Below are 23,967 nucleotides of genomic sequence, written 5' to 3'. Positions count from 1 at the left end.
TTCATGTACAGGTTTTTGTGTGAACATGTTTTCATTTCTCTGGGATAAATGCCCAAGAGTGTGCTTCTGGGGTCATATGGTAAATGCATGTTTAGTTTTATAAGAAACCATCAGAATGATTTCCAGAGCCTTACTATTTTATATTCCCAGCAACATTGTATGACAGATCCAATTTTCCACATGTTTGCCAACATTTGGTATTACTATTTTATATTTTACCCATTCTAATGAGTATATAATGGTAGCTTATTGTGGTTTTCATTTGCATTCCCTTAATGGTTAATGATGTTGAACATCTTTTCATGTGCTACTTTGCCATCTGTATGTCTTCTTTGGTGAGATTCTATTCATGTCTTTTTCTCATTTTCTAATTGGATCGTTTGTTTTTTACTGTAGAGTTCTCAGAATTCCTTACATATTCTAGATACCAATTATTTGTTGGATATGTGGTTTGCAAATATTTTCTCCAAGTCTATTGCTTGTCTTTTCATCCTTGTAACATGCTCTATTTCAGCACAATAATTTTTAGTTTGGGTGAAGTCCAGTTAATAATGTTTTTTTTCCATTATGGATGTCATGTTTTTTGGTGTCTAGTTTAAGATCTTTTCAGCAAGATTGAGGTCCCAAAGATTTTCTCTTATGTTTTTCTGCTAAAAATTTCATAGTTTTACATTTTATACTTAAGCCCATGATTCATTTTCAGTTAAATTTTGTATCTGGTGTGATGTTTGGGTTGAAGTTCTTTTTTTTTTTTTTTTTTTTTTTTTGCCTGTGGATATTCAATTGTTCAAGCACCATGTTTTGAAAATGCTATTATTCTATTGAATTGTTTTACACCTTTGTCAAAAATCAGTTGGGCGTATTTGTGTTGGTCTATTTCTGGGTTCTCTATTTGTTTCCTTTGATCTGTATCTCTCATTCCTCTAATATCACACTGCCTCAATTTACTGTAGCTATATAATAAGTCTTATCATTGGATAGAGTGATTCTCCCCAGTTTATTCTTATTTTTCAAAATTGTTTTAGCCATCATAGTCACTTTGCTTTTCCTCACAAATTTTAGAATAAGCTTGTCTATATCTATGAAAAATCTTTCTGGGATTGTGATACTAATTATTTTAAATCTAGAGATCACTTTGGGGAGAATTGACATCTTTACTATATTGAGTCTTCTAGTCAATGAGCACTGCATGTCTCTCCATTCATTTAGATCTTTGCTCGCTTGCTTGCTTTCATCAGTTTGGCAGGAAGAGATATACCTATGAAACGAGAGGACTGGTAGTTTCTCAGGGGCTTTATCTTGCTCTGTAAACTCAGTAGCCTTAGTTGCCTCCTTTGTGGTGACGGCTCCCTCTGCCTCCTCTGTGGTGACAGCTCCCTCATAAGGTCACTGTAAAGATTTAAAGAGACACTACAGGTCTGAGTCCTGATTCTGATATGTATATTTTCCTACTTATTGTTCCTCTATTTAGCTTTTGGGCCTCTCAAGTCCTCTATCTGTGAACCCACATGCAATAATAGCGGGACTGACTTACAAGGGCTTGTGAGAAAGTGATGTGAGAATTGAAGTAAAGCACCGAAGAGACTGCTGGACACAGAGTAGGGGCACCATGAGCAGTGGCTGTATTAATATCATTATATGAATGTAGGGAGGTAAAACTATATTTTTTCCCTTTCACTGAGAGAAACCATTGATAAAATCAAGGACCTAGTCTAAATATCTGCCAGCACAAGGCAGGTAGCAGGATCTCACTGAAGGTTTGGGAGAGTGGAGGAAGTTCATCCCAACACAGCAGACAACATGAAAGAGAATCTCAGAGCCAAGTGCCTGATATGACCTGAATTTTATATAAAAGAACAAGAACATATATGTTTGTGTTTGTGTAAAAGCAGATCTGGAAGAACATACACCAGACTAGACAAGCAGGGAGTTGGGGTAGCTTTCATTTTTACTTTGTTTCTTTCTGTGTTTGAAAGCTGTTTCATTTTAATTGAGCATATGCTACACTAAACAATGTTAAAACAAATATTTTTTAAAGGCCAACTAATAAACAAATTAACCAGTCAGCAAATTACACAAAAGAATCTCAAGGCAGTTTCACTCAAACTTCTCTTCCATTCAGCCTCCTTCCTGGACCTTGGTCTCCCTCACCTCCCTGGCTTAGCAGCTCCCATTCTCCAGAGTTCCTTCTGTAGAGAAGTATAGCTGCTATATTCCTCTAGACCCAGGCCATTTCATCTGGTTCCAGAGAGCCTCACTCACCTCGCCAGCTAAACAAGCATCCCTGCAGGTGTATTCCTAAGCAAAGACAGTTCCTGTTCTGAGGGGAATTATTTGGTTCTTACAGAATTTTTATTCTCTCCCCACTTCACATGAGTAAAGTAGCCTAAGGCTACTGAGTTTAATAAAATTCCCTGTGAAGAGGCTGAGAGGGAGGGCTTAGGTAATCCGTCTACAAGCCTATTCAGAAAGTTTGGAGAGAAGCGTTTGGTGCAGTTATGATGGTAGTCTGTGGCACAGTGCTTAAAATGTACCAGACACTCTAAAACTTTGCAAATGCTCACACATTTAATTCTCACCACAACCCTTTGAGGGACTTCCTGTTATTACTCCAGTTTACCAAGGAGGAAGCTGAAGCACAGAGAAATTAACTACCATGCACAAGTTCACACAGCTTGTAAGGGAAGGAGCCAGGATTTCAAGAATGCCCAAATCAAGTCCCTCCTCTCTTGATCCAACTACCCAACCCCTCCATAGGCAACCTGACTGGCCACTTTTACACAAAGTACAGTATTCAGATTGGAATCACTATATCACATCTCAAAGAGCTTAGCCAGTGCCCAAACAGCTCATCCAGTGCCCAACTCCCAAAAGATGGATTGAGGAACATGGTTTAGTTGATACAGTGTAGCAACATATCCTTCTTGAAATGAAACTTGTAATTATCTTCTTTTTCATCCATATGTCATTGAGGGTAGTTGTGTTATCACAAAAGGAGGATTTAGGGTAGCCAAACAAAGAAGGGGGTGATGTAGTCTCATTCCAGAAAACGCAAGTGAGATCACCCTTTTATTTTGGTTGAGTACCTCAAGATGTGGTATTCAGCAAGGGTGACGATAAAGTGGTTGGGACTGTGGATCTAGAAGTTTACAGAAGCCTGTGTCTGTCTTGAGGCTAAAATCTGCCATTGGTCTTCAGCCAAAGAAGTGCCTCCATCTGCTGGAAATGAATAATAAAACATGTAGAACTGAATGATAATGAAAGATCTGATTTTCAGCCAAGCTTGTAGAATGCACCTCAAACAGTACTCAAAAGCAAATTTAAAGCCAAAGTGTATATTTAAAATGAAGACTGCAAAAAAGACTGAAAGTATGTGCAGCAAATGTCCAGTATAATAATTTAGTTAAGGTAGAAGGGAACATCCGATAAAGATAAGAGTAGAAATCAATGAAGTAGAAAACAAACAATAGAAAAGTCAGCTAAACCAAAAGTGAATATCTCCAAAAGACTAGTAAACAAACCTCTGGGAAAAATGTACTGAGAATAAAGAGAAATTTCAAAAATGGATGTATTCCAAATACCACTAGATTGTACACTTAAAATGGTAAATTTTATGTTACACGAATTTTATCCCAATAAAAAAAATATTTGGAATGGAAAAAGGGAGATATAACTATAGATAGAGTACAGAAGAATTATACCATTTGATATGCTGTTTAGTAATTGCTTTAAAATACCCCATTAAAAATAAAGGATTATAGAAGAAACAAGTTGCAAAATGTTGATAATTCTTCAAGCTTGGTGATGGGAACATGGGCGTTCATTATACCATTTTCTACACTTTGTGCGTCTTTCAAAAGTTCCATTAAAAAAGTTAAAATACAACTCCCCAAACGGTTTGAATATTTAAGTAATTTGGTGATTTCTTAGAGCTAATTGACCTGTAAATATTACATATTAAGGTCTATAGGGACTTCTCTGGTGGTCCAGTGGCTAAGACTCTATGCTCTCAATGCAGGGGCCTGGGTTCAATCCCTGGTCAGGGAACTAGATCCCACATGCTGCAGCTAAGAGTTTTCATGCCACAACTAAAGATCCCGCATACCACAACTAAAAGATCCCATGTGCTGCAACTAAGACCCAGCATGGCTGGGTCTTAATATAAATATAAGTATTTTTATATATAAATATAAATATAAATATTTTTTTAAAGTCTATAGTAGCTCAGAGTTAAAGAGTATTACAAGCACATTAAGAAATGAGGAAGGGCCCTGAATATGAGCCAGTGCTACCAAAGTAGGTCATGCCATGGGCCACCTTTCCATCCGGTTCCTGTGGAACATAGTCCTTCATTCAACAACTGTACCTCTAGGAATGTATCCTCAGGAAGTAGTGGTTACATGTGCAAATCTGTATGTGAATGAGGATGCTCTTCTCAGCAGGTTTATAATAGGGAAACATTGGAAATAACGGTATATAAGGAGTCTGGTTCAATAAATCATGGTTATTAGCAAGTAATTGAATATAATACAGATATGAGAAATAATCTACTTAAAACACCTTGGACCTCATTTTCCTTGTTTGTAAATGGAGAAAACCAAAGGAGGATAGAAAAAAAGAGGTTGTACTCCTCAACTAATTTTACTAGGCCAGCAAATCCTTGATACCACAGTCTGATGAGGATATTACAAGAAAGGAAAATTACAGGCTAATATCTCTTATGGACATAGATATAAAAATCCTAAAACATATTAGCAAATTGAATCCAACAATATTTAGCAATTATAATAAATCAGGACCAAATTGGATTTACCAGGGATTCCTGGTTATTTTCTTTCTAGAAAACCAAACAATGTGACTTAACATATTAATAGGTAAAAGGGGAAAATGTGATCATCTTAAAAGATACAGAAAAACATTCATAAAATTCAACACCCATTGAAGATTTTTAAAACTTAGTAAATTAGGGATGGAAGGAAACATCTTTACTCTGATAAATGGTATATCAAAACCCTGTAGCCAATGTCATACTTACTGTTGAATTGTTCAAAGTGCGTTGAGCTCAGGAATAAGACAAGGATGTTCCCCATCACCATGTCTTGCATTCTAGGTCCTAGCCAGTGCAGGAAGGCAAGAAAAAGAAATTAAATGAATATGGATTGGAAAAGAAGAAATAAAGCAGTTATTATTTGCAGATGATATGCTTGTGTATGCAGAAAATCCTAAAGAAGCTACAAATTAAAATTCACAATTATTAAGAGAGATTAGCAAAATCAGCATACATACAAAATCAATATCAAAATATCAATTATATTTCTATATACCATCAACAAGCAATTAGAATCCTGAGAAAGAAAAACAGAGCTGGAGGATTCAGGCTCCCTGACTTCAGACTATACTACAAAGCTACAGTAATCAAGACAGTATGGTACTGGCACAAAAACAGAAATGTAGATCAGTGGAAGAGGATAGAAAGCCCAGAGATAAACCCATGCACCTATGGTCACCTAATCTATGACAAGGAGGCAAAAATATACAATGGAGAAAAGACAGCCTCTTCAGTAAGTGGTGCTGGGAAAACTGGACAGCTACATGTAAAAGAATGAAATTAGAACACTCCCTAACACCATACACAAAAATAAACTCAAAATGGATTAAAGACCTAAGTGTAAGACCAGACACTGTAAAACTCTTAGAGGAAAAAAGAGGCAGAACACTCTTTGACATAAACCACAGCAAAGTCTTTTTCGACCCACCTCCTAGAGTAATGAAAATAAACAAATGGGACCTAATGAAACTTAAAAGCTTTTGCACAGCAAAGGAAACCATAAGCAAGATGAAAAGACAACCCTCAGAATGGGAGAAAATATTTGCAAATGAAGCAACTGACAAAGGATTAATCTCCAAAATATACAAGCAGCTCATACAGCTCAATATCAAAAAAACAAACAACCCAATCCAAAAATGGGCAGAAGACCTAAATAGACATTTCTGCAAAGAAGACATACAGATCACCAACAAACACATGAAAAATGCTCACCATCACTAATCATTAGAGAAATGCAAATCAAAACCACAATGTGGTATCACCTCACACCAGTCAGAATGGCCATCATCAAAAAATCTCCAAACAATAAATGCTGGAGAGGGTGTGGAGGAAAGGGAACCCTCTTGCACTGTTGGTGGGAATGTAAACTGATACAGCCACTATGGAGAACTGTATGCAGATTCCTTAGAAAACTAAAACTAGAACAATCATATGACCCAGCAATCCCACTACTGGGCATGTACCCTGAGAAACCATAATTCAAAAAGAGACATGTACCACAATGTTCACTGCAGCACTGTTTACAATAGCCAGGACATGGAAGCAACCTAAATGTCCATCGACAGATGAATGGATAAAGATGTGGCACATATATACAATGGAATATTACTCAGCCATAAAAAGGAATGAAGCTGAGTTATTTGTGGTGAGGTGGAGGGACCTAGAGTCTGTCATACAGAGTGAAGTAAGTCAGAAAGAGAAAAACAAACACCGTATGCTAATGCATATATATGGAATCTAAAAAAATGGTACTGATGAACCTAGTGGCAGGGCAGGAATAAAGACACAGACCTAGAGAACAGACTTGAGGACACAGTGGGGGAGGGGAAGCTGGGACGAAGTGAGAGAGTGACATTGACATATATACACTACCAAAATGTAAAATAGATAGCTAGTGGGAAGCTGCTGCATACCACAGGGAGATCAGTTTGATGCTTTGTGATGACCTAGAAGGGTGGGATAGGGAGGATGGGAGGGAGGCTTAAGAGTGAGAGGATATGGGGATATTTGTATACTTATAGCTGATTCACTTTGTTGTACAACAGAAACTAACACAACGTTGTAAAGCAATTATACTCCAATAAAGATTTTAAAAATTTTAAAAATAAAAGAAAAATTTTAAATAAGATGTAAAAGAAAACCAAAATGGGACTTCCCTGGTGGCGCAGTGGTTGAGAGTCCGCCTGCCGATGCAGGGGAACGGGTTCGTGCCCCGGTCTGGGAGGATCCCACATGCCGCGGAGCGGCTGGGCTTGTGAGCCATGGGCACTGAGCCTGCGCTCCACAACAGGAGAGACCATGGCAGTGAGAGGCCTGCATACCCCCCCAAAAAAAACCAAAAACCAAAATGGGCGGAATAACTAAATAGACATTTCTCCAAAGAAGACATACAGATGGCCAACAAACACATGAAAAGATGCTCAACATCACTAATCATTAGGGAAATGCAAATCAAAACTACAATGTGGTATCACCTTACACCGGTCAGAATGGCCATCATCAAAAAATCTACAAATAGGGCTTCCCTGGTGGCGCAGTGGTTGAGAATCCGCCTGCCGATGCAGGGGACACGGGTTCGTGCCCCGGTCCGGGAAGATCCTATATGCCGCAGAGTGGCTGGGCCCGTGAGCCATGGCCGCTGAGCCTGCGCGTCCAGAGCCTGTGCTTCGCAACGGGAGAGGCCACAACAGTGAGAGGCCCGCATATCACAAAAATTTAAAAAATCTACAAATAATTAATACTGGAGAGGGTGTGGAGAAAAGGGAACCCTCACATACACTTGGTGGGAATGTAAATGGATACAGCCACTATGGAAAACAGTAGGGGGTTCCTTAAAAAACTAAAAATAGAACTACCATGTGACCCAGCAATCCCACTACTGGGCATATACCCAGAGAAAACCATAATTCAATAAAACACATGCACCCCAATATTCATAGCAGCACTATTTACAACAGTCAGGACATGGAAGCAACCTAAATGTCCGTTGATTGAAGAATGGATAAAGAAGAGGTGGTACATATATACAATGCAATATTACGCAGCCATAAAAAAGGAATGAAATTGGGTCATTTGTAGAGATGTGGACGAACGTAGAGAGTGTCATACAGAGTGAAGTAAGTCAGAAAGAGAAAAGCAAATATTGTATAATAACGCATATATGTGGAATCTAGAAAAATGGTATAGATTGTCTTAGTCGCAAAGCAGAAATAGAGACACAGACATAGAGAACAAATGAGTGGATACCAAGGGGGAAAGGGGTGGGGTGGGAGGAATTAGGAGACTGGGATTGACACACATACATTATTGATACTATGTATAAAATGGACATCTGATGGGTAACTGCTGTATAGCACAGGGAATATATCTAGTCCCCTGTGGTAATCTAAATATGTGGCAATTAATAGTAATTAAATTAGTATTAATAGTAAATTAGAAATAGAAAGTAATAGTAATAGCTATCCTCTGAGGTTGCTATGAGGATTAAAGAGCTATACTGCATTTAAAGGGCTTAGAAAAAGGGTTCCTGACATGTAATAAGCTTTCAATAAATCACAGTTATGGTGATTTTAATTTTTATCACTATTATTATGGAACGATCAGGAAGAGAAAGAAAATTCAGCAAAGGAGACTGAGAAAGAGGCACCAAAAAGATCTTGGGGGGGGAACTGAGACAGGTGTCATGGAAACCAAGGGAAGATAGTATCTAGAAAGTGGGAGATAATGCAACAAAAGGTCATTCAAAGGCTAGTTTCTCCTGACAAAAGACTCATTTCATCTCTTAGCATCTAATGAGACTGAAGGGGAAAAGGAAGGGAGAAAATCCATAATCTTAAATGAAGGCTATCAGACACAAAATTATTTAAAAGCTTTCTTTTGGGCTTCCCTGGTGGCGCAGTTGGTTGAGAATCCGCCTGCCGATGCAGGAGACACGGGTTCGTGCCCTGGTCCGGGAGGATCCCACATGCCGCGGAGCAACTAGGCCCGTGAGCCATGGCCGCTGGGCCTGTGCGTCCGGAGCCTGTGCTCCGCGACGGGAGGGGCCACAGCAGTGAGAGGCCCGCATACCACAAAAAAAAAAAAAAAAAAAAGCTTTCTTTTGGCTATAACTCTCAGACTGATCTGAATGCCCAGGTCTCCCATCTCTTCCAAATAGGGAAAATACATACTTCCCAAATAAGGAAAAGACAGTGTCACACAAAGTGAAATAAAATACCGGGTATGCATCATTTTGGTGAAATAAAAATTTAGACAACTTCAAGTTCATATGACATAGAGAAGGACTGGGGGCGGGAAGAAAAAGGAATGAATTAGAGGATTTCAAAGCAGTGGTCTATACTGAACCCCCGAGCTAAGTCCAGTGAAAAGGAAGGCCCTGGTAGGTGTAGCATTTATTTATTTTTCTCTTTACTCTACTTGGTCCCCGAAAGAAATTATGACAGCATAAACTTTATTTGGGTAAATAATTCAACAAGTGTTTATAAGGTAAAATTGAGAAAAGGTGAGGAGAAAGAGTAATATTTTAATCTAGGATAAATAAGTGGGCAGATTCCCTCCAAGGGTAAATTAGAGAAGGATGCAAAGGAGGCTACAAACCTACAAAAGTCAGAGAATGTTGGGCACCCCTGTGGCTTTGGGGGCCTGACTGGAGCTACCTCCTGCCTAGGCATGCAGGAGGGGTCCCCTTTGGCTCCAGAGATGGAAGTGGCTGCCAGGGGCCCAGAAGTGCCCCAGAGGGATGCAAGGAGTGGGCCTCTTGAGCCTTTGCTCCTGGCCAGTTCTCAGCTAAAGGGTCCAAGGCAGAGGAGCTCTCCCAGCCTCCTTCTGGCCATGAGGGTTAAGGAGCTGAGGCTTAAGGCACACCTGGACTGCTGGGGGTGGGGGAGGGGTGGAGGCAGAGCACAGTAGACTGGCTCCACCCCACTCCACCTAGAGAGATTGTGGCTGAGGTGGATTGTAAGGTCAGTTGTGGAGTCATGGATGGAGCAGGAACAAGAACCAGGGAGGAGCTTAAGGGGGGTGATTCTGGAAGGAGAAGCGCTTCAAGGCAGGTTCTGAGTGCGGCAGCCCAGGGAAGGCTGCAGTGGGCTTCTTGCAGTGCCTGGCCTCTAGCCCTCCCTCAGTGCCTCAGCCTGAGGGACCCCTTTGTTTCAGCTGAACAGGCTAGCGTAATTAGAGCCTCAACACTCCTCTCCTCTTGGGACCACACAGCGCAGGGTTCTTTGTGAAACCTCTGGGTCTGCAGTTCCGACCAGGCTTCCTGTCGATCTAGATGTGAGTCCCCTGCCCGACCATCATGCCCTGTTCCCCTCTCCCTGCCTCCCCTACCCACACAGTTTCCTGTTCCTCTTCTCCACACGCCATCCCCCGCACAGCACACCCTGTCCTCTCACCCCATGTTCTTTCCTGACAAACTCCCTCAGGTCTGCATTCATTGCACTCCACACCCTGACTTAAATGAAATCATCCCCCTACCAACCTTGTCCTGTTCACAAGGATAGGAACTAATGATATATCTACAAAGAACATGGGACCCTCAAGGACTGAGGTCATGTAAGTCATTTTAAAAAATCATCTCCAATCTGAAGCCATGAGATGGGGCAGGATCAGGTGTCCAGGAAGGTTTCTCCCCTATTAATGCCTTCAGTTCTGAAAGGATATGTGGGCTTTCTGGCTTTCTAATTCCCGTGTTTTCACATGCCCTGGCATCCAGATTGCTTTTCATCTTTCCCTGGTGATTCCCATTTCTTGGGTCGGGGGAGGTTAGCTGGGAGTCCTTGGGCTTCTGGTGTCCCCTAGCATGTAGCTAGGGTAAGGCTTGGGCCCTGCCAAGCCTCCTGGTACTGAACTCGCATAAGTAGCTGCTTTCTCTGTAATTGGGGAGGAGCCAGAGGGTAGTGTCAACCCAAAGGACAGTCTTGTTGTTGCCACCAGGTGGTGTCCAGAAGCAGTAGTAGCAGCAATCTAGGGAATCTGCACAGGGAAGGGAGAACCACCCCTTTCCAAAGTGAACAGGAATGGAGCCCCTGAAATACCCATTTCTCATTTTTGCTCCCACCCTGTCCTATCATCAGATTTCTCAAGATGCATTAGCTAAGAAAGCATTGGGTCGTTATGAACTAGTGGGTGCAAATTTGACTCTGTGATATAGGAGAAAGGTCAGTTGTGATAAGGGACTCTTTGGAAGATAGTCAGCTCCTCTCAGCTTCTCTTTTCCTCATCTTAAATGAGGTTGATAAACCACCATTTCACAGTATGAGCTTCCCCCATTTATAGTTTCTATATCTAGTTTTCTTATTATTTTCCTTCTATATTCCTAAAAGTAATATCACACACAGAGACAGTAAACTTGATGATTATATATGTTAATTGACATAAAAATCCACAACATACATTGCTTGGTGAAAAAATACACAGAATAGAAGAGCACTTACATTTGATCACTTTTATCTATTATCTATCTCGGTACGCAGGAATAGGGAAATATCTAGAAGGACATTTATCCAAGGACTGACGATGGTTATACAAGGATGGAGAGTTTCAGGTAATTTTTACTTTACTTTTGTATTTTCCTTCATTTTTTGAAGGTTTAACAATGACTTATACTCCTTTCACAAAAAGAATAAAGTCATCAAGGAAATAGACACACACACAGAATAGATCCTTAGGCAGATGGAAGGGGGAGCAGGGACAGAGGTCAGGCTGTCCTCTGCATTTTGCTGGTATTCACAACCTCTTCTTCCCCAATAAAAGTCACTTTGTGGATTAATTCATGCACATAGAAGCCTCCCCCACCCCCTCCCCTGTTTTCCCCATCACCAGTCTCTGAATACAGTTAAGCGTTCACTTAGGGCTGGGTCTAGCTCCTTACTGTGGCTTAGAGAGGTCACTGTGTTCACCAGGGACCTCTTTCGACTTCTTCTCCTCTGTATGTGTCAGCTCTTGCAGGGTGATGATCACATTCTCAAACACCTGGGCCTTGTTGCTCTCATTGTCACAGGTTTCCTTTGAGTGGCCCTCCTCACCACAGTATGAACAGCGGACTGTATATTTTCTCTTCCTGCCTCTACGTATATCCCCAGGACCATCATTCTTATATGCAGAACCACTACTGGTAGAAGGAGATTGAGCCTGGGAACTGTTTAGGGAATTGATGACCAGTACTTGAGCCTGAAGTCTGGCCCTGACTCTGGGGGTGGGGGGACACCTATGGATGTAAGTGGAGGGTTCTGAGACTCCACCAGGATCACATCCTCATCTGAGTCACTGAGGGTATCATCTACCTCTATCACGTCGCAATCAGCAGTGCTGATGGTTATTGGCTGGGGGCCCTGAAATGCCACAGGGCTTGCTGCGCTCTCCATGATCAGCTCAGATATTTTGGGCCGCTTCCGTTTCATAAAAGTGTCATCCCAATCCTCTTCCTCCCTTATCATCTTGATTAACTCCAGGAAATTGGGAAGCCACCCCGGATCATCTGCATACATCCTGAGAAGATGCTTCAGCCTGAAGCGTAGGTCCCCATTCAGCTCAGCCCCTAAAAGGAGCTGGTGCAGGCGAGTGTGGTTTGTATCTTTCTCAGCTATGATCCCTGCCTGAATAGCACTCTGGAGCTGCATCTCTAAACTGATCACATAAAAGGAGGTTTTCTCCCCATGTGCCTGCAAAGTGTTAACAAATTTACCATGGGCAGTGACACTGCTTTCAGAATCCCCAAACACCAATTTCATGGCACGCAAGAAATCTGCCACACTTAGGTTGGGGTTGGCCGCCTGCAGCAAACGCATGACCTCCTGCGCGGGGTCCCTAAGGGTTTTCATCAAGTGCTTGAGCTTTTCCTCCTCAGACATATTCCAATCTGGCAGAGCCCCATTGACTTGGGGCTTTCAAACCTTTTCAAAGGTTTCTTCCCCTTGGGCTGGCACCACCCTTCCCGAGAACAACTTCATGTTTCTTTCTGCCATATTGACCCTTAAAGGACCAAGACTCCTCCTTAGGGACCTCAACATGGAATGGGCCCAAGGTGGCAAGGATGTGTTCTGCCGCCGGCTATTACCCACATGTGCAATGATGCTAGCCACGATGGATGATGATCGTTTATCTGAATATAACAAAATGCTCAGGCTTTTTAGAAAAGTCTAATCCGCAGGAGAAATCCCCAAATCAAAGTTTCTGGACTCTGCCTTCCTTGTATCTCAGTAGGGACTGTAAAGAAAAGGGGGGGGGGTCAGTGAGGTAGTAGACTGCAGGAAAGCATTCTGCGGTCGCTTTCTTTACCTTCCTGAACACCCTGAGGTACATTTTCCATTTGTCGACTGCCTTGAAAGTATCCTGCAGGAAACTGGCAGTTACAACCCTCAGGAGCTAATGGGTGTCCCCGTGCTAGCAGGGTGCTTTTCAGAGCTACAACCATCCCCTCCTGCCAGTCCTCCAGGTGGGAGAGCAACTGTTGCTTAGAATTCTAGGTGAAATAGTCAGTATGTGGAGCCGATATTGGGCTCTGAAAATAGAGTACAATGGTCTAAGTCTCCCAGATTTGTGGTAGCAAGTAAGATCTCCATTAAACTCATGGTCTCATGTCTCAGCCACACCCCCTTCTCAAAGTTTGCCCTGTTATTTCTCAAGATTCTTATATGAGCTCAGAAACAAGTGTGCGCCTTTATTTCACGTTCAGTCTCTGCAACAGGTGCCTCCGTGAGAAAGCTCGATTCCAAGGTAGGTCTACCTCTGTCCATATGAAGTTGCAGATCCCAGTCCTCAGGACCATCGTGGAGGGCAGGGAAGGGTCAGAAGCAGTCTCATCCCTCATCCTGCTCCCTTGACCCCTCCTCCGCTGTAGCCAGACGGAAAATTCCCTCTCCCACCTTGTGAATACAAGCCAAAGCGATTTACCCACACCCCACCCCGGGAAATCGTTGGCCTACCAGCTCCGCAATCAGCCGCACAGAATTCAAGTTCGGATTCGGCTTTGATGGCCTGCCACGGAAAAAGGGAATGGGAGTTGGACACGCACACCCACATATCCCTCACCAGGAAGGGACCAGGAGATAAAAAGGAGGTTCAAGGCAGATAGCTTGCGATTCCCCCCACCCTTCCCGCCCCATTACCACCTCCTGAAAACGCCCTCCCGCCAATCCTGGCAAATCCTACCCATTCGGCAGCATCCAGTGGAGCCCACCTCCTTCCTCAGCGCAGTGGGGTCGCGGGAGTGCTCCTTCCCCTGCTTCGCAGTCCAGGATTCCCCAAACGGGGAGCCGCCCAGTCCTGATGGGGCTATTCCCTCCTCTCTCCGGTCCTGGCAATCGCGCCCCTTTCTTTACCAGCAGCCCATGCTCTGGCGTGGACAGCTGTGGGTGCCGCCTTCCGGTCACCGTGGCCCTGCAGGGGAAAATTATGACGCCTCCTCAGCCGCTGAGCGACCCGGAGCCGCCAGACGGAGCCGCTTCGCCCAGCTAAGGGTAGCCTAGTCGAGGCAGCGCGGTTCCCAAGGCAGCAGCGGCCGCCCCCGCCCACCCGCTGGGCCCTCCCAGCAGCCGCCGCTTCTTTTAGCCTCTGCCCATTGAGACAAAAGAGCAAGATGAGTCGGGCGGCGCGGCCAATCAACGGGGCGAGGGGGCGGCCTCCCCGCGCAGCCTCCTGCCCGAGGCCATTGCTAGCAAAAAGGCGGAGACGGCTGGCTGGGGCTGAGGCACACAGGCGCGGGAGCCGGTGCGGTGTCAAGTCCAGCTCGGACTCTCAGACTGGGCCGATTTGCATTTTACCCGTGAGTTTGCTGCTTCCCCCTCGCTTCCTTTCTCCTTCTCCCCTTACACCTCTGTGGTCCTCCGCGCTTTGAGACCGGATGCCTTCAACACGAGGTGGGACAGAAATCAAGTGAACAATAAGAGTTCCTCACCTTTGTATAGGGGGAAGGGAGGAAAATCATTTACTGAGCGCTTTCTGCGTGCAAACGCGCTCGCACGGACATCTCATTTGTTCGTCTCAGCAGCCTTGTGAAGGAGTAGCAGTATGCCCATTTAACAGAGACGGGACTTAAGCATCCACTCACTATGGTTAGGAAGTGCAGAGCTACGAGCTCACACCCAAGTCGACTTGACTGATTTCAAAGGCTGCCCCTTGTAAACACTCCTCTCTACTCTCAGATTGAGGGTTAGTTGAGAAAAGCCAAAGCCAAAGTGGAGATGGGAAGGCCCACTTGGAACTACTATATAGAACTGGTGAGCAGGGACTATCATCTCCATTTTGCAGATGAAGAAGCAGTCATAGAAAGGTTAGGCGTCTTGCCCGACATCATACAGCAAATAAGTATCAGCATCCGGTTTTACACCCAAGTCTGTTCTCCAGATGCCAACGATTTGCCCCGCTGATCTGCCTTGGGGGCATTTTTTAAGCCGGTGGTCTTAAACCAGCTCAACAGCAGTCTTGGTGTGCCGATAGTGCTGAGAGAGGGCTTGGGGAGGCAGTGGGGAAGAGGTAGGGAACTTTTATGGTACCTATTGTACAGAAGAGGAAACTGAGGCACTTTTCTTTCTCGTTTTTACACTACAACAAGCTGCCTCCTTTTTCTTTAAGTAAAAAGTTATTTTTACATCTTATGACTCCCAAAGGAGATAAGACTCAGAGAGGTGAAATGACTTGCCTGAAATTACAAGGTGAAGCCAAAACTTGTATCCTGTCTCCCTGACACCAGAATCCATGCTGTTAACCAAAGTATGGGTACAAGGCTGGCTGCCTCCGAATCATTTTGAAAAGCTTTCAGAAATGTAGATTCCTAAGCTCTACCTCTGGGGGATTCGGATTTACTAGGACTAGGGCTGGGGAGGATGATTTATATTTTTAACCAGTGCTGTAGTTAATTCTGAGGTGTAGAGAGGTTTGTGAACAACTGCTGGAGACACCACGTTATGCTGGTGGTAATAAGTAAATGGGACTGTGGCCAATGTATCTGTCCCTACCATATCTGTGGTGAAATGTAACTCTGGAGCAGAGTTTCCTATCTAGGGTCCTTCCTGAAATTGTTTGCAAAGACTAGAAGTTGGACTCTGTATATTCTTCTGAGTCTTAGCTTTGTAGATTTTCAAATGAGTCTGTGGCCCAGAAATGGTTAAGGACCACTCCCCTACAATCTTTCTGACTAACATTTTCTCTCTCAACTTGTACTTGAGGAAGAAGTGTGAGAAATGAAACACAATTTGACCTAACCCCCGAACTACAGCTCTCTGCCGCTGATATAGCTCTTTCATTTCTTGGCTTGAGGACACGTTGCTAGGTTGCCCTTCTGTGAGCTCTTGAGGGGACCTCTCCTTTGCTGGATTTGGCATCACTGGCCCCAGAGAAGGAGCAACTCCATGGAAACGGCATGCAGGGCTGTCCAGAGTGAATGGGCTGTGAAGCCAGGGGCAGAGAAATCTGTACCATTTTCCATGATTTCTGGTTCTTGAAGAGCAGGTCTTACTTCCCTTAGGTAGACTGTGGTTAGGAGGCCCCTTTCAGGGATTGTTCTTGACTCCTGATGTGTCGACGCAAGTGAACAATCTGATGCCCTTCGACTGCTGTTGGGTTGTCTTCAACCTGCGTACTTCACCTTCTCCTTTCTGCTTTCTTATTGACTACCTCAATACCTAGAGTTCCTTGGAGTAAAGAATGCACATTTGGGCTTCCCTGGTGGCGCAGTGGTTGAGAGTCCGCCTGCCGATGCAGGGGACACGGATTCGTGCCCCGGTCCCGGAAGATCCCACATGCCGCAGAGCAGCTGGGCCTGTGAGCCATGGCCGCTGAGCCTGCGCGTCTGGAGCCTGTGCTTCGCAACGGGAGAGGCCACAACAGTGAGAGGCCTGCATACCACACACACACAAAAAATACACATTTGGAGATGAAGCACCTTCCATCTGAGGACTGTGGGCTTGTTCGTGGATGGAAGAGTGTGGAGAGTTGGAGGGTGGAGGGTGGAGGAAGTAAAGAGAAGGCTCACTTCAAACAATCAGGCGTGATGCTAGCAGCAGCTCTAGGGTCTCCTTCAGACTCTTGCTTCTGCTTCCCAATATCATGACATCTGACCCTGGGTCTCTTGCAGATTCTTATTCTGTGTTTTAATTGGCTTCATCGCCAAAGTAGGTGATCTGCAGTTGGACCTGGTGGGTGTGGGATCAAATAGGACAAAGAATAGATCTTATAGCTCTGACAGAAAATAGTGGAAGGAAACAGATTGTGTACCGGTGCCTGGATTGGGCCATTAGAACAAAGTGAGGGTCTCTTCCTGCAAGACTGGGAGGAGGATTTGCTAAGCTAGCTCCAATTAGATATAGGGCATCCCTGATCTCTGGCCTCGTGTGTGGGAGTGTGTTCCAATTCATGGCTCTAATGAGACCACATTTTCCAACTTCAACAAAGAAACCTAAAAAGCCTGAAGGTTAGAGAGGTAAAGCTATTAGTTGAAGCAACAATAGCTGCCCTTGGCTGCCTGCCTCCTCTGTGCCAGGAACTTTCCATCTGTTATCTTATTTAAGTTTCTCAGCAGCGCTGTTGAGACAGGCATTGTTATCCCATTTTGCAGAGAGGAAAACTGAGTTTCAGGGAGGTAAACACACCTTGTAAGTGCAGGCACTGGGACTCTTGTCCGGGGCTGTCAGACTCCAAAGCCCATGAAGGACTCTTCTCTGTTGTCTTCCAAACAAGAAATTTAAAAAAAAATCTTCCTTCATTTTATTTTTTATCAATATTTTAAAATTGAAGTATAGTTGATTTACCATGTTGTGTTAATTTCTGCTATACAGCGAAGTAATTCAGTTATACATATATATGCATTCTTTTTATATATTCTTTTCCATGATGGGTTATCATAGGATATTGAATATAGTTCCCTGTGCTGTACAGTAGGACCTCATTGTTTATCCATTCTATACATAAAACCTTACATCTGCTAACCCCAACCTCCCACGCCATCCCTCTCCCAATCCCCACCCCCTTGGCAACCATCAATCTGTTCTCTATGTCCGTGATTCTGTTTCTGTTTCATAGATAGGTTCATTTCAAACAAACAATTTAAAATGTACTCTGCAGATGACCCAGTGCATTAGACTGATTTCAGCTTTTAAAACAATGTTGTTGTGATCTTACCTATATTACTGGGATCTCATTTTTTTTAAATCAAGCTACTAATATAATTTATGGACCAACTTGTATACTGGGTAAAGCACTAAGCATTTTATATACTTCATAACATGAAACCTTCATGACAATCATTTTACAGATAAGGATACTGAGGCTCAGAGAGTGGAAGAGATTTGGCCAAGGTCATAAAGCTAGGAAGTGGCACAGTGAAGTTCAAACCCAGGGCTGTCTTACTCCAGAGGCTGTATCTTTATTCTATAATGCACTGCAGTGGGGAAAACAAACAAGGCCCTCATTTTACATTGGCTTGTCTCTGTCACCCACAGATCTCTCTTCTTCCCACAGCCTGTATCCAGAGCCAGGTACCACTCATGTTTTAGACATCTGTGCCTTAGGCCTCTTCCTCAGCCTAGAACTCCTGCCGTCACTCCTCCACCTAACGGGAGCCTACTCACTGGTTAAGGATCAAGTCAGATGCCCCTCCTCAGAAAAATTTTTGGCTGCTCCCTATCCTAGGTGAAATAAATTGCTCTTACGTTTTGCTCTGACCTTGATTAGTGTACGCTTTATTTTACCTCCCAGGATAGTTTAGCTCATGGTTGACCTGTCTCCCCCACTAGATTCCCAAGCCCTCGAGGGCAGGTGCCAAGTCCTGTTCACCTCTGCCTCCACAGTGACTTACCTACAGTGATTTCGTAGATGATCAATATGTGTTTGTGAGCTGGCTGAAGGATGCTGGAATGAATGAGAAATGTAGGGCTAGATCTTGGCGCAGTCATGCAAGCTGTGCATCTGGACTAGACTGGCCAGGGGAGTCTGGAATCCCCTTGGCTTACTTTACTAGGCTGTTAACATGGGAGGCACATCATGGGGTCCAGGGGGTAACTGCTGTAGGCTGACTCCAGACTCATTCTGTGGCCTCTATTTAGAAATTCTTGTTTAAGGGGCCAGGCTGTCCTGGATTGTTTCTATAACACCTTTGCATTCACAGAAGAAAGGTCTTCCTTGCCTCTGATGTGAACACAAGATACCACTTCATCTGGTTCTGAGTATCCTGCAGGAGTGTCTGCAGCATCCTCACAGATGATGAGGTCGGGAAGCATCTTTTTTAAAAAAATACTGTTTACTGAGGCCACCATGCCAGAGATGGTCAACCACTTTATCTCATTTTATTTTGTTAATCTTTGCAACAACCTTTTGAGGGAGGTCTATTGTACTTTGTTTGTAGCTGAAGAAACTGAGACTGAGGAAGTGTCTTGCCTAAGGTCACACAACTAAGCAAGTGGTAGAGGGAGAATTCAGGCTTAGGTCTGTGTGCCCCCAAAGGCTGGCATTTTAACGGAAAAAACACATGGCAGTAAAGTAGACTCCCCTCCCCCATAAAACAGGAAGAATTAGATTTATAAAATGATGACATATTTAAGGTAAATGGTTTCTAAATTATTGTTCAGCTTTAATCCCTGAAAACGACTGGCAAAAATGGCAGAAGGAACCAGGGATAGAAAAAGCACAATTCCTCCGTCAAATACTGGCCTGAATTCCCCCACATCAGCCGCCTGCCACATGCACAGTATGAGGATGCCTAGAGAGCATTCCTCCCTGTCTGCTGATTTTACAACTGAGATGCATTACACTCCAAGATGTCAATTTATTTCTAAAGGTCACATAAGAAGTTGATAAGAGAACTGGCACTGAGAATTCTGGTCTGCCAAATTCTAGCCCAGTTTTCTTTCTGCTAAGTCAGCCCTCCCTATGCAGTCAATCAACACATGCTTACAGGTTACTCAGGAAAATGTGGGGAGGAAGAGGAACATTACTGCACTCTGAGATAGAAGGGGGAACAAACGTTTCCCTCCCTACCTGACCTTGCATAGATGCAGGTAAAACTTGGGGAAGAAATCCTTGGTAGAAATGCTGGGTAATATCAGGTGCCCCTGTGGCTTTGAGGGCCTGACTGGAGCTACCTCCTGCCCAGGCATGCAGGAGGGGTCCCCTTTGGCTCCAGAGATGGAAGTGGCTGCCAGGGGCCCAGAAGTGCCCCAGAGGGATGCAAGGAGTGGGCCTCTTGAGCCTTTGCTCCTGGCCAGTTCTCAGCTAAAGGGTCCAAGGCAGAGGAGCTCTCCCAGCCTCCTTCTGGCCATGAGGGTTAAGGAGCTGAGGCTTAAGGCACACCTGGACTGCTGGGGGTGGGGGAGGGGTGGAGGCAGAGCACAGTAGACTGGCTCCACCCCACTCCACCTAGAGAGATTGTGGCTGAGGTGGATTGTAAGGTCAGTTGTGGAGTCATGGATGGAGCAGGAACAAGAACCAGGGAGGAGCTTAAGGGGGGTGATTCTGGAAGGAGAAGCGCTTCAAGGCAGGTTCTGAGTGCGGCAGCCCAGGGAAGGCTGCAGTGGGCTTCTTGCAGTGCCTGGCCTCTAGCCCTCCCTCAGTGCCTCAGCCTGAGGGACCCCTTTGTTTCAGCTGAACAGGCTAGCGTAATTAGAGCCTCAACACTCCTCTCCTCTTGGGACCACACAGCGCAGGGTTCTTTGTGAAACCTCTGGGTCTGCAGTTCCGACCAGGCTTCCTGTCGATCTAGATGTGAGTCCCCTGCCCGACCATCATGCCCTGTTCCCCTATCCCTGCCTCCCCTACCCACACAGTTTCCTGTTCCTCTTCTCCACACGCCATCCCCCGCACAGCACACCCTGTCCTCTCACCCCGTGTTTTTTTCTGACAAACTCTCTCAGGTTCTCAGATCTGCAGTGAGCATTCATTTCTTCTTGATCCCAAATTTCCTTCATGGACCCTGGCTCCCCAGTTAACTTTCATACATCTCCATCTGCCCCAGACCATTCTGGGGTAGGACCAATATTTTGGAATCCTTGAATGGCCTCTTCCCTCTAGTATAGTGGTTCTGAACCAGGGGCAATTTTACCTCCTCCCTACCCTCCGGGGACATATGGCAATGTTTTTAGATATTTTTGTCTGTCAGAGCTGGGTAGGTCACAACTTGTGCTACTGACATCCAGTGAGTAGAGGCCAGGATGCTGCTAAACATTGCATGATGCACATGGCAGGCACCTATGACAAAGAATTATCTGGCCCCAAATGTCAGTAGCATGTACACTGAGAAGCCCTGCACTGTTATATATCTACAGGTCTACAAGGTTAAGCTTGGAAACTGTCAGGTACGGAGCCTTTTCATGCTAAACTTCCAGGAACAGCTAATCTTTCTGTTCCTCAACTGGGAGATGGGGGCAGGGTGTTGCCATGAAACAGCTACCACATCGTCAGGAATCTGCAGAAAGAGAGGCAAGGAGATTCCCTGCTCCCAAAATTTACTACCAACTTTTAGAGAAAGTACTGCACTACAACTTTTGAATGCCTTCTGTCTCTACAAGATAGTGCCACTTTTTGGAAAGAGAATAGCAACTTATTATTTTAACAGTTTATCAAATGCAAGATTTCATGTGATGAATGCAGTAAGGTTTCAGAGCCCTCCTTTCCCAATTTTATTTTCTTCAACCTTCTTTGAATATGAGAGTATTTGCTGGATCAGAAAAACACTGTAGAGGTGTCTCTGTTCAGCAAAACTCACTGCCTTTGTTTTAATTTAAAGTGGATGAATTCTTTCTTAAGAGTGCACTTGTTTCTCAGAAACTGGCCCCCCAAGTTGCTCGTTTCCTTAGAGCTGAGTTTCTTGGAACTCTGTTTCTAACTAAGCAATGAAAATGCTCACCAACAGATTTCATTGGTCAGTCTAACCTCTTTTTTTTCCCACTCTTGCCAATCTCTTCCTTCTGCACCCAGTTATCTTCAGCATGGGGGAACAGAACCACTCTCCTGGGAAGGAGCTTCAGCACTGGACACGAACAGAGTCTCCAGGAAAGAGAAGCTGGCACTCCCAGGCCTACACCCTTGGGGCCGTTTCCAACTTTATGTCTACTTTTCTGACCTTTCCTATCTATAAGGTTGTGTTCCGGCAACAGATCCATGCTGTGGCGGTGTCAGAGGCTGTGCGGCAGCTTTGGCATGAAGGCCCTCAATACTTCTACCGGGGAATCTACCCGCCTCTTCTCTCCAAGACGTTGCAAGGGACTCTGCTGTTTGGGACTTATGATAGCCTGCTGTATTGTCTCTCCCCTGTTGGGCCACACTCCCTGGGACACCGCTGGGCTGCAGGGCTCATGTCTGGTGTAGTAGAGGCTGTGGCACTCAGCCCCTTTGAAAGGGTGCAGAATGTGCTCCAGGATGGTCGCAAGCAAGCTCGCTTTCCCAGCACCTTCAGCATTCTCAAGGAATTCCACTCTTATGGGCTTTGGGGGCGGCTGTCACTGGGTTACTATCGCGGTTTCTGGCCTGTCCTTCTCAGGAACAGCCTGGGGAGTGCTCTGTATTTCTCCTTCAAGGATCCCATTCAGGATAGCTTGGCAGAGCAAGGCCTGCCCCATTGGGTTCCTGCCTTGGTGTCTGGGAGTGTCAATGGAACAATCACCTGCCTAGTTCTGTATCCTCTGATTGTGCTAGTTGCCAATATGCAGTCCCATATTGGCTGGCAGAGCATGCCAAGCCTGTGGGCCTCTGCCCAGGACGTGTGGGACACTCGGGGCCGAAAGGTGTTCCTGATCTACCGTGGAGGTTCCCTGGTCATCCTAAGGTCCAGCGTGACATGGGGCATCACTACTGCTATCCATGACTTCCTCCAGAGGAGGTATCGTTCCAGGAAAGAGCTGAAAGACTGACTAGCTGCAGGCAGTGTGACCATGGCAACTTGTTATTCTAAGCCTTCCTGGGTTGGTTTAAATAGCTTACTTCTTTAGCTTGGTCACCTAATACAACTATTCTTTAGCATCTTTCAACTGTCAGTGCACTCGAGAACTTCCCAACTACCAGCCTGTTGGGCAAAGACAAAGCCAACAGTGTTCCTTGGTTAGCAAAAGAAATTCACCCCGGTCTATCCACAGCTTCAACAGGCTCAGACCCAGAAAGCCTTTAAGTAACTTGTAACCCACATGAAATGTCATTCCTTTAAGGAATTCACTGACTCTAAAAGATGTGAATAAGAGGAAACTCTAAGATGACCTTAATTAGGCACTGTGAGTTCTGGGACCCCTCCAGTTGTCCTCTGGACCAAACTGAGTGGAGGACCAGGAATTCCAATTTCAGAGAACTAAGCTTAACTCTTAGGATGGGGATTCCATAGACTTTCTCAGATGGCTACATTTTCATGACATTGTTCACTACTCCTGCCACCACCACTCTCACTTCTCATGGCTATGGGTACTAGTTTCAGGGTAGCAGTTATGGCTGGAAATCCTGAGTTAGACTTGTCTCAACTGATCATGTGCCACAAGAACAGGTGGGAGTGGGAAGAAGTGTGGTCCCTGGATGGATGGGAAGAATAGACTTTGAGGGAAGAGGTTTAGTTGCATGCAGAATAGAAAATTCTACTATAGGTTGATTGGTGTTAAATGCTGGGACATTTTTTATAGCAAGGCAATAACATTGCCTAGAAACCACTTGAGTTTCCCTAAGAAATCTGGAACTGAAATGACTATATCTCTTCATAAATAATTGCATATTTTATTGCTGTGGATAAATATAGTTACTGTGACATAAGTTAAAGATCTGAAATTATAGCCTGTCATTCAGAGCCATTCAAAATATGGTCCCCATAAAACTTGTAGCATTTTATCACACCATTCCCACTTACATAGATCCTATATACTAGCCAAACTGGACTATTGTTCCCTCCCCAAACATGTGACTAGCTTACCCATGGCCATGCTTTGGCCCACACTATTTTCTCCACCTACAATACCCATTCTCCACATGCCAGTCTGCCAAAATCCTTCCAGTTTCTCAAAGCCCAGCTCATATGCCACCTTCTCTTAGGAGCCTTTTCTGATTATCCCTAACTGAATGTGATTGCCCTTAACTGAATGTGACATTAGTCTCGTGTGATGCCCCTCTCCAATATTCATATGTGGCACTGATTCCATTATGTCACTGATTTCATGTGGTCTTGTGTTCTTGATGTTCTT

At 44.5% G+C, this 23,967-nt stretch overlaps 2 protein-coding genes and 1 long non-coding RNA gene across 3 annotated transcripts; 1 reads left to right on the top strand and 2 right to left on the bottom strand.

Annotated features, from left to right (window-relative positions):
- Positions 1–1,930: 1,930 nt before the first annotated feature.
- On the bottom strand, positions 1,931–14,457 carry LOC136793482 (uncharacterized). The gene is made up of 3 exons (XR_010838772.1): positions 13,979–14,457; positions 5,036–5,113; positions 1,931–3,219 (listed from the first exon to the last, which is right to left on the bottom strand). It is a non-coding gene; the product is annotated as an uncharacterized lncRNA (long non-coding RNA).
- LOC131749743 (zinc finger CCHC domain-containing protein 18-like) lies at positions 11,648–13,241 on the bottom strand. The gene is given in 3 exon segments (XM_067024368.1): positions 11,648–12,022; positions 12,025–12,929; positions 13,106–13,241. Coding segments are annotated over 3 exon segments (1,368 nt in total). The 3' UTR covers positions 11,648–11,695.
- On the top strand, positions 14,395–23,541 carry LOC131749744 (solute carrier family 25 member 53). Its single transcript, XM_067024369.1, has 2 exons — positions 14,395–14,591; positions 21,734–23,541. Exon 2 carries the CDS (start codon positions 21,745–21,747, stop codon positions 22,663–22,665), a length of 921 nt encoding a protein of 306 aa, XP_066880470.1. The 5' UTR covers positions 14,395–14,591; positions 21,734–21,744; the 3' UTR covers positions 22,666–23,541.
- Positions 23,542–23,967: the final 426 nt, after the last annotated feature.

Source organism: Kogia breviceps, unplaced genomic scaffold, assembly GCF_026419965.1.
Source record: "Kogia breviceps isolate mKogBre1 unplaced genomic scaffold, mKogBre1 haplotype 1 scaffold_394, whole genome shotgun sequence".
NCBI classification, from domain to species: Eukaryota; Metazoa; Chordata; class Mammalia; order Artiodactyla; family Physeteridae; genus Kogia; species Kogia breviceps.
Note: the sequence above shows the minus strand (reverse complement) of the source record. Positions and strands in the feature narration are given on the sequence as shown.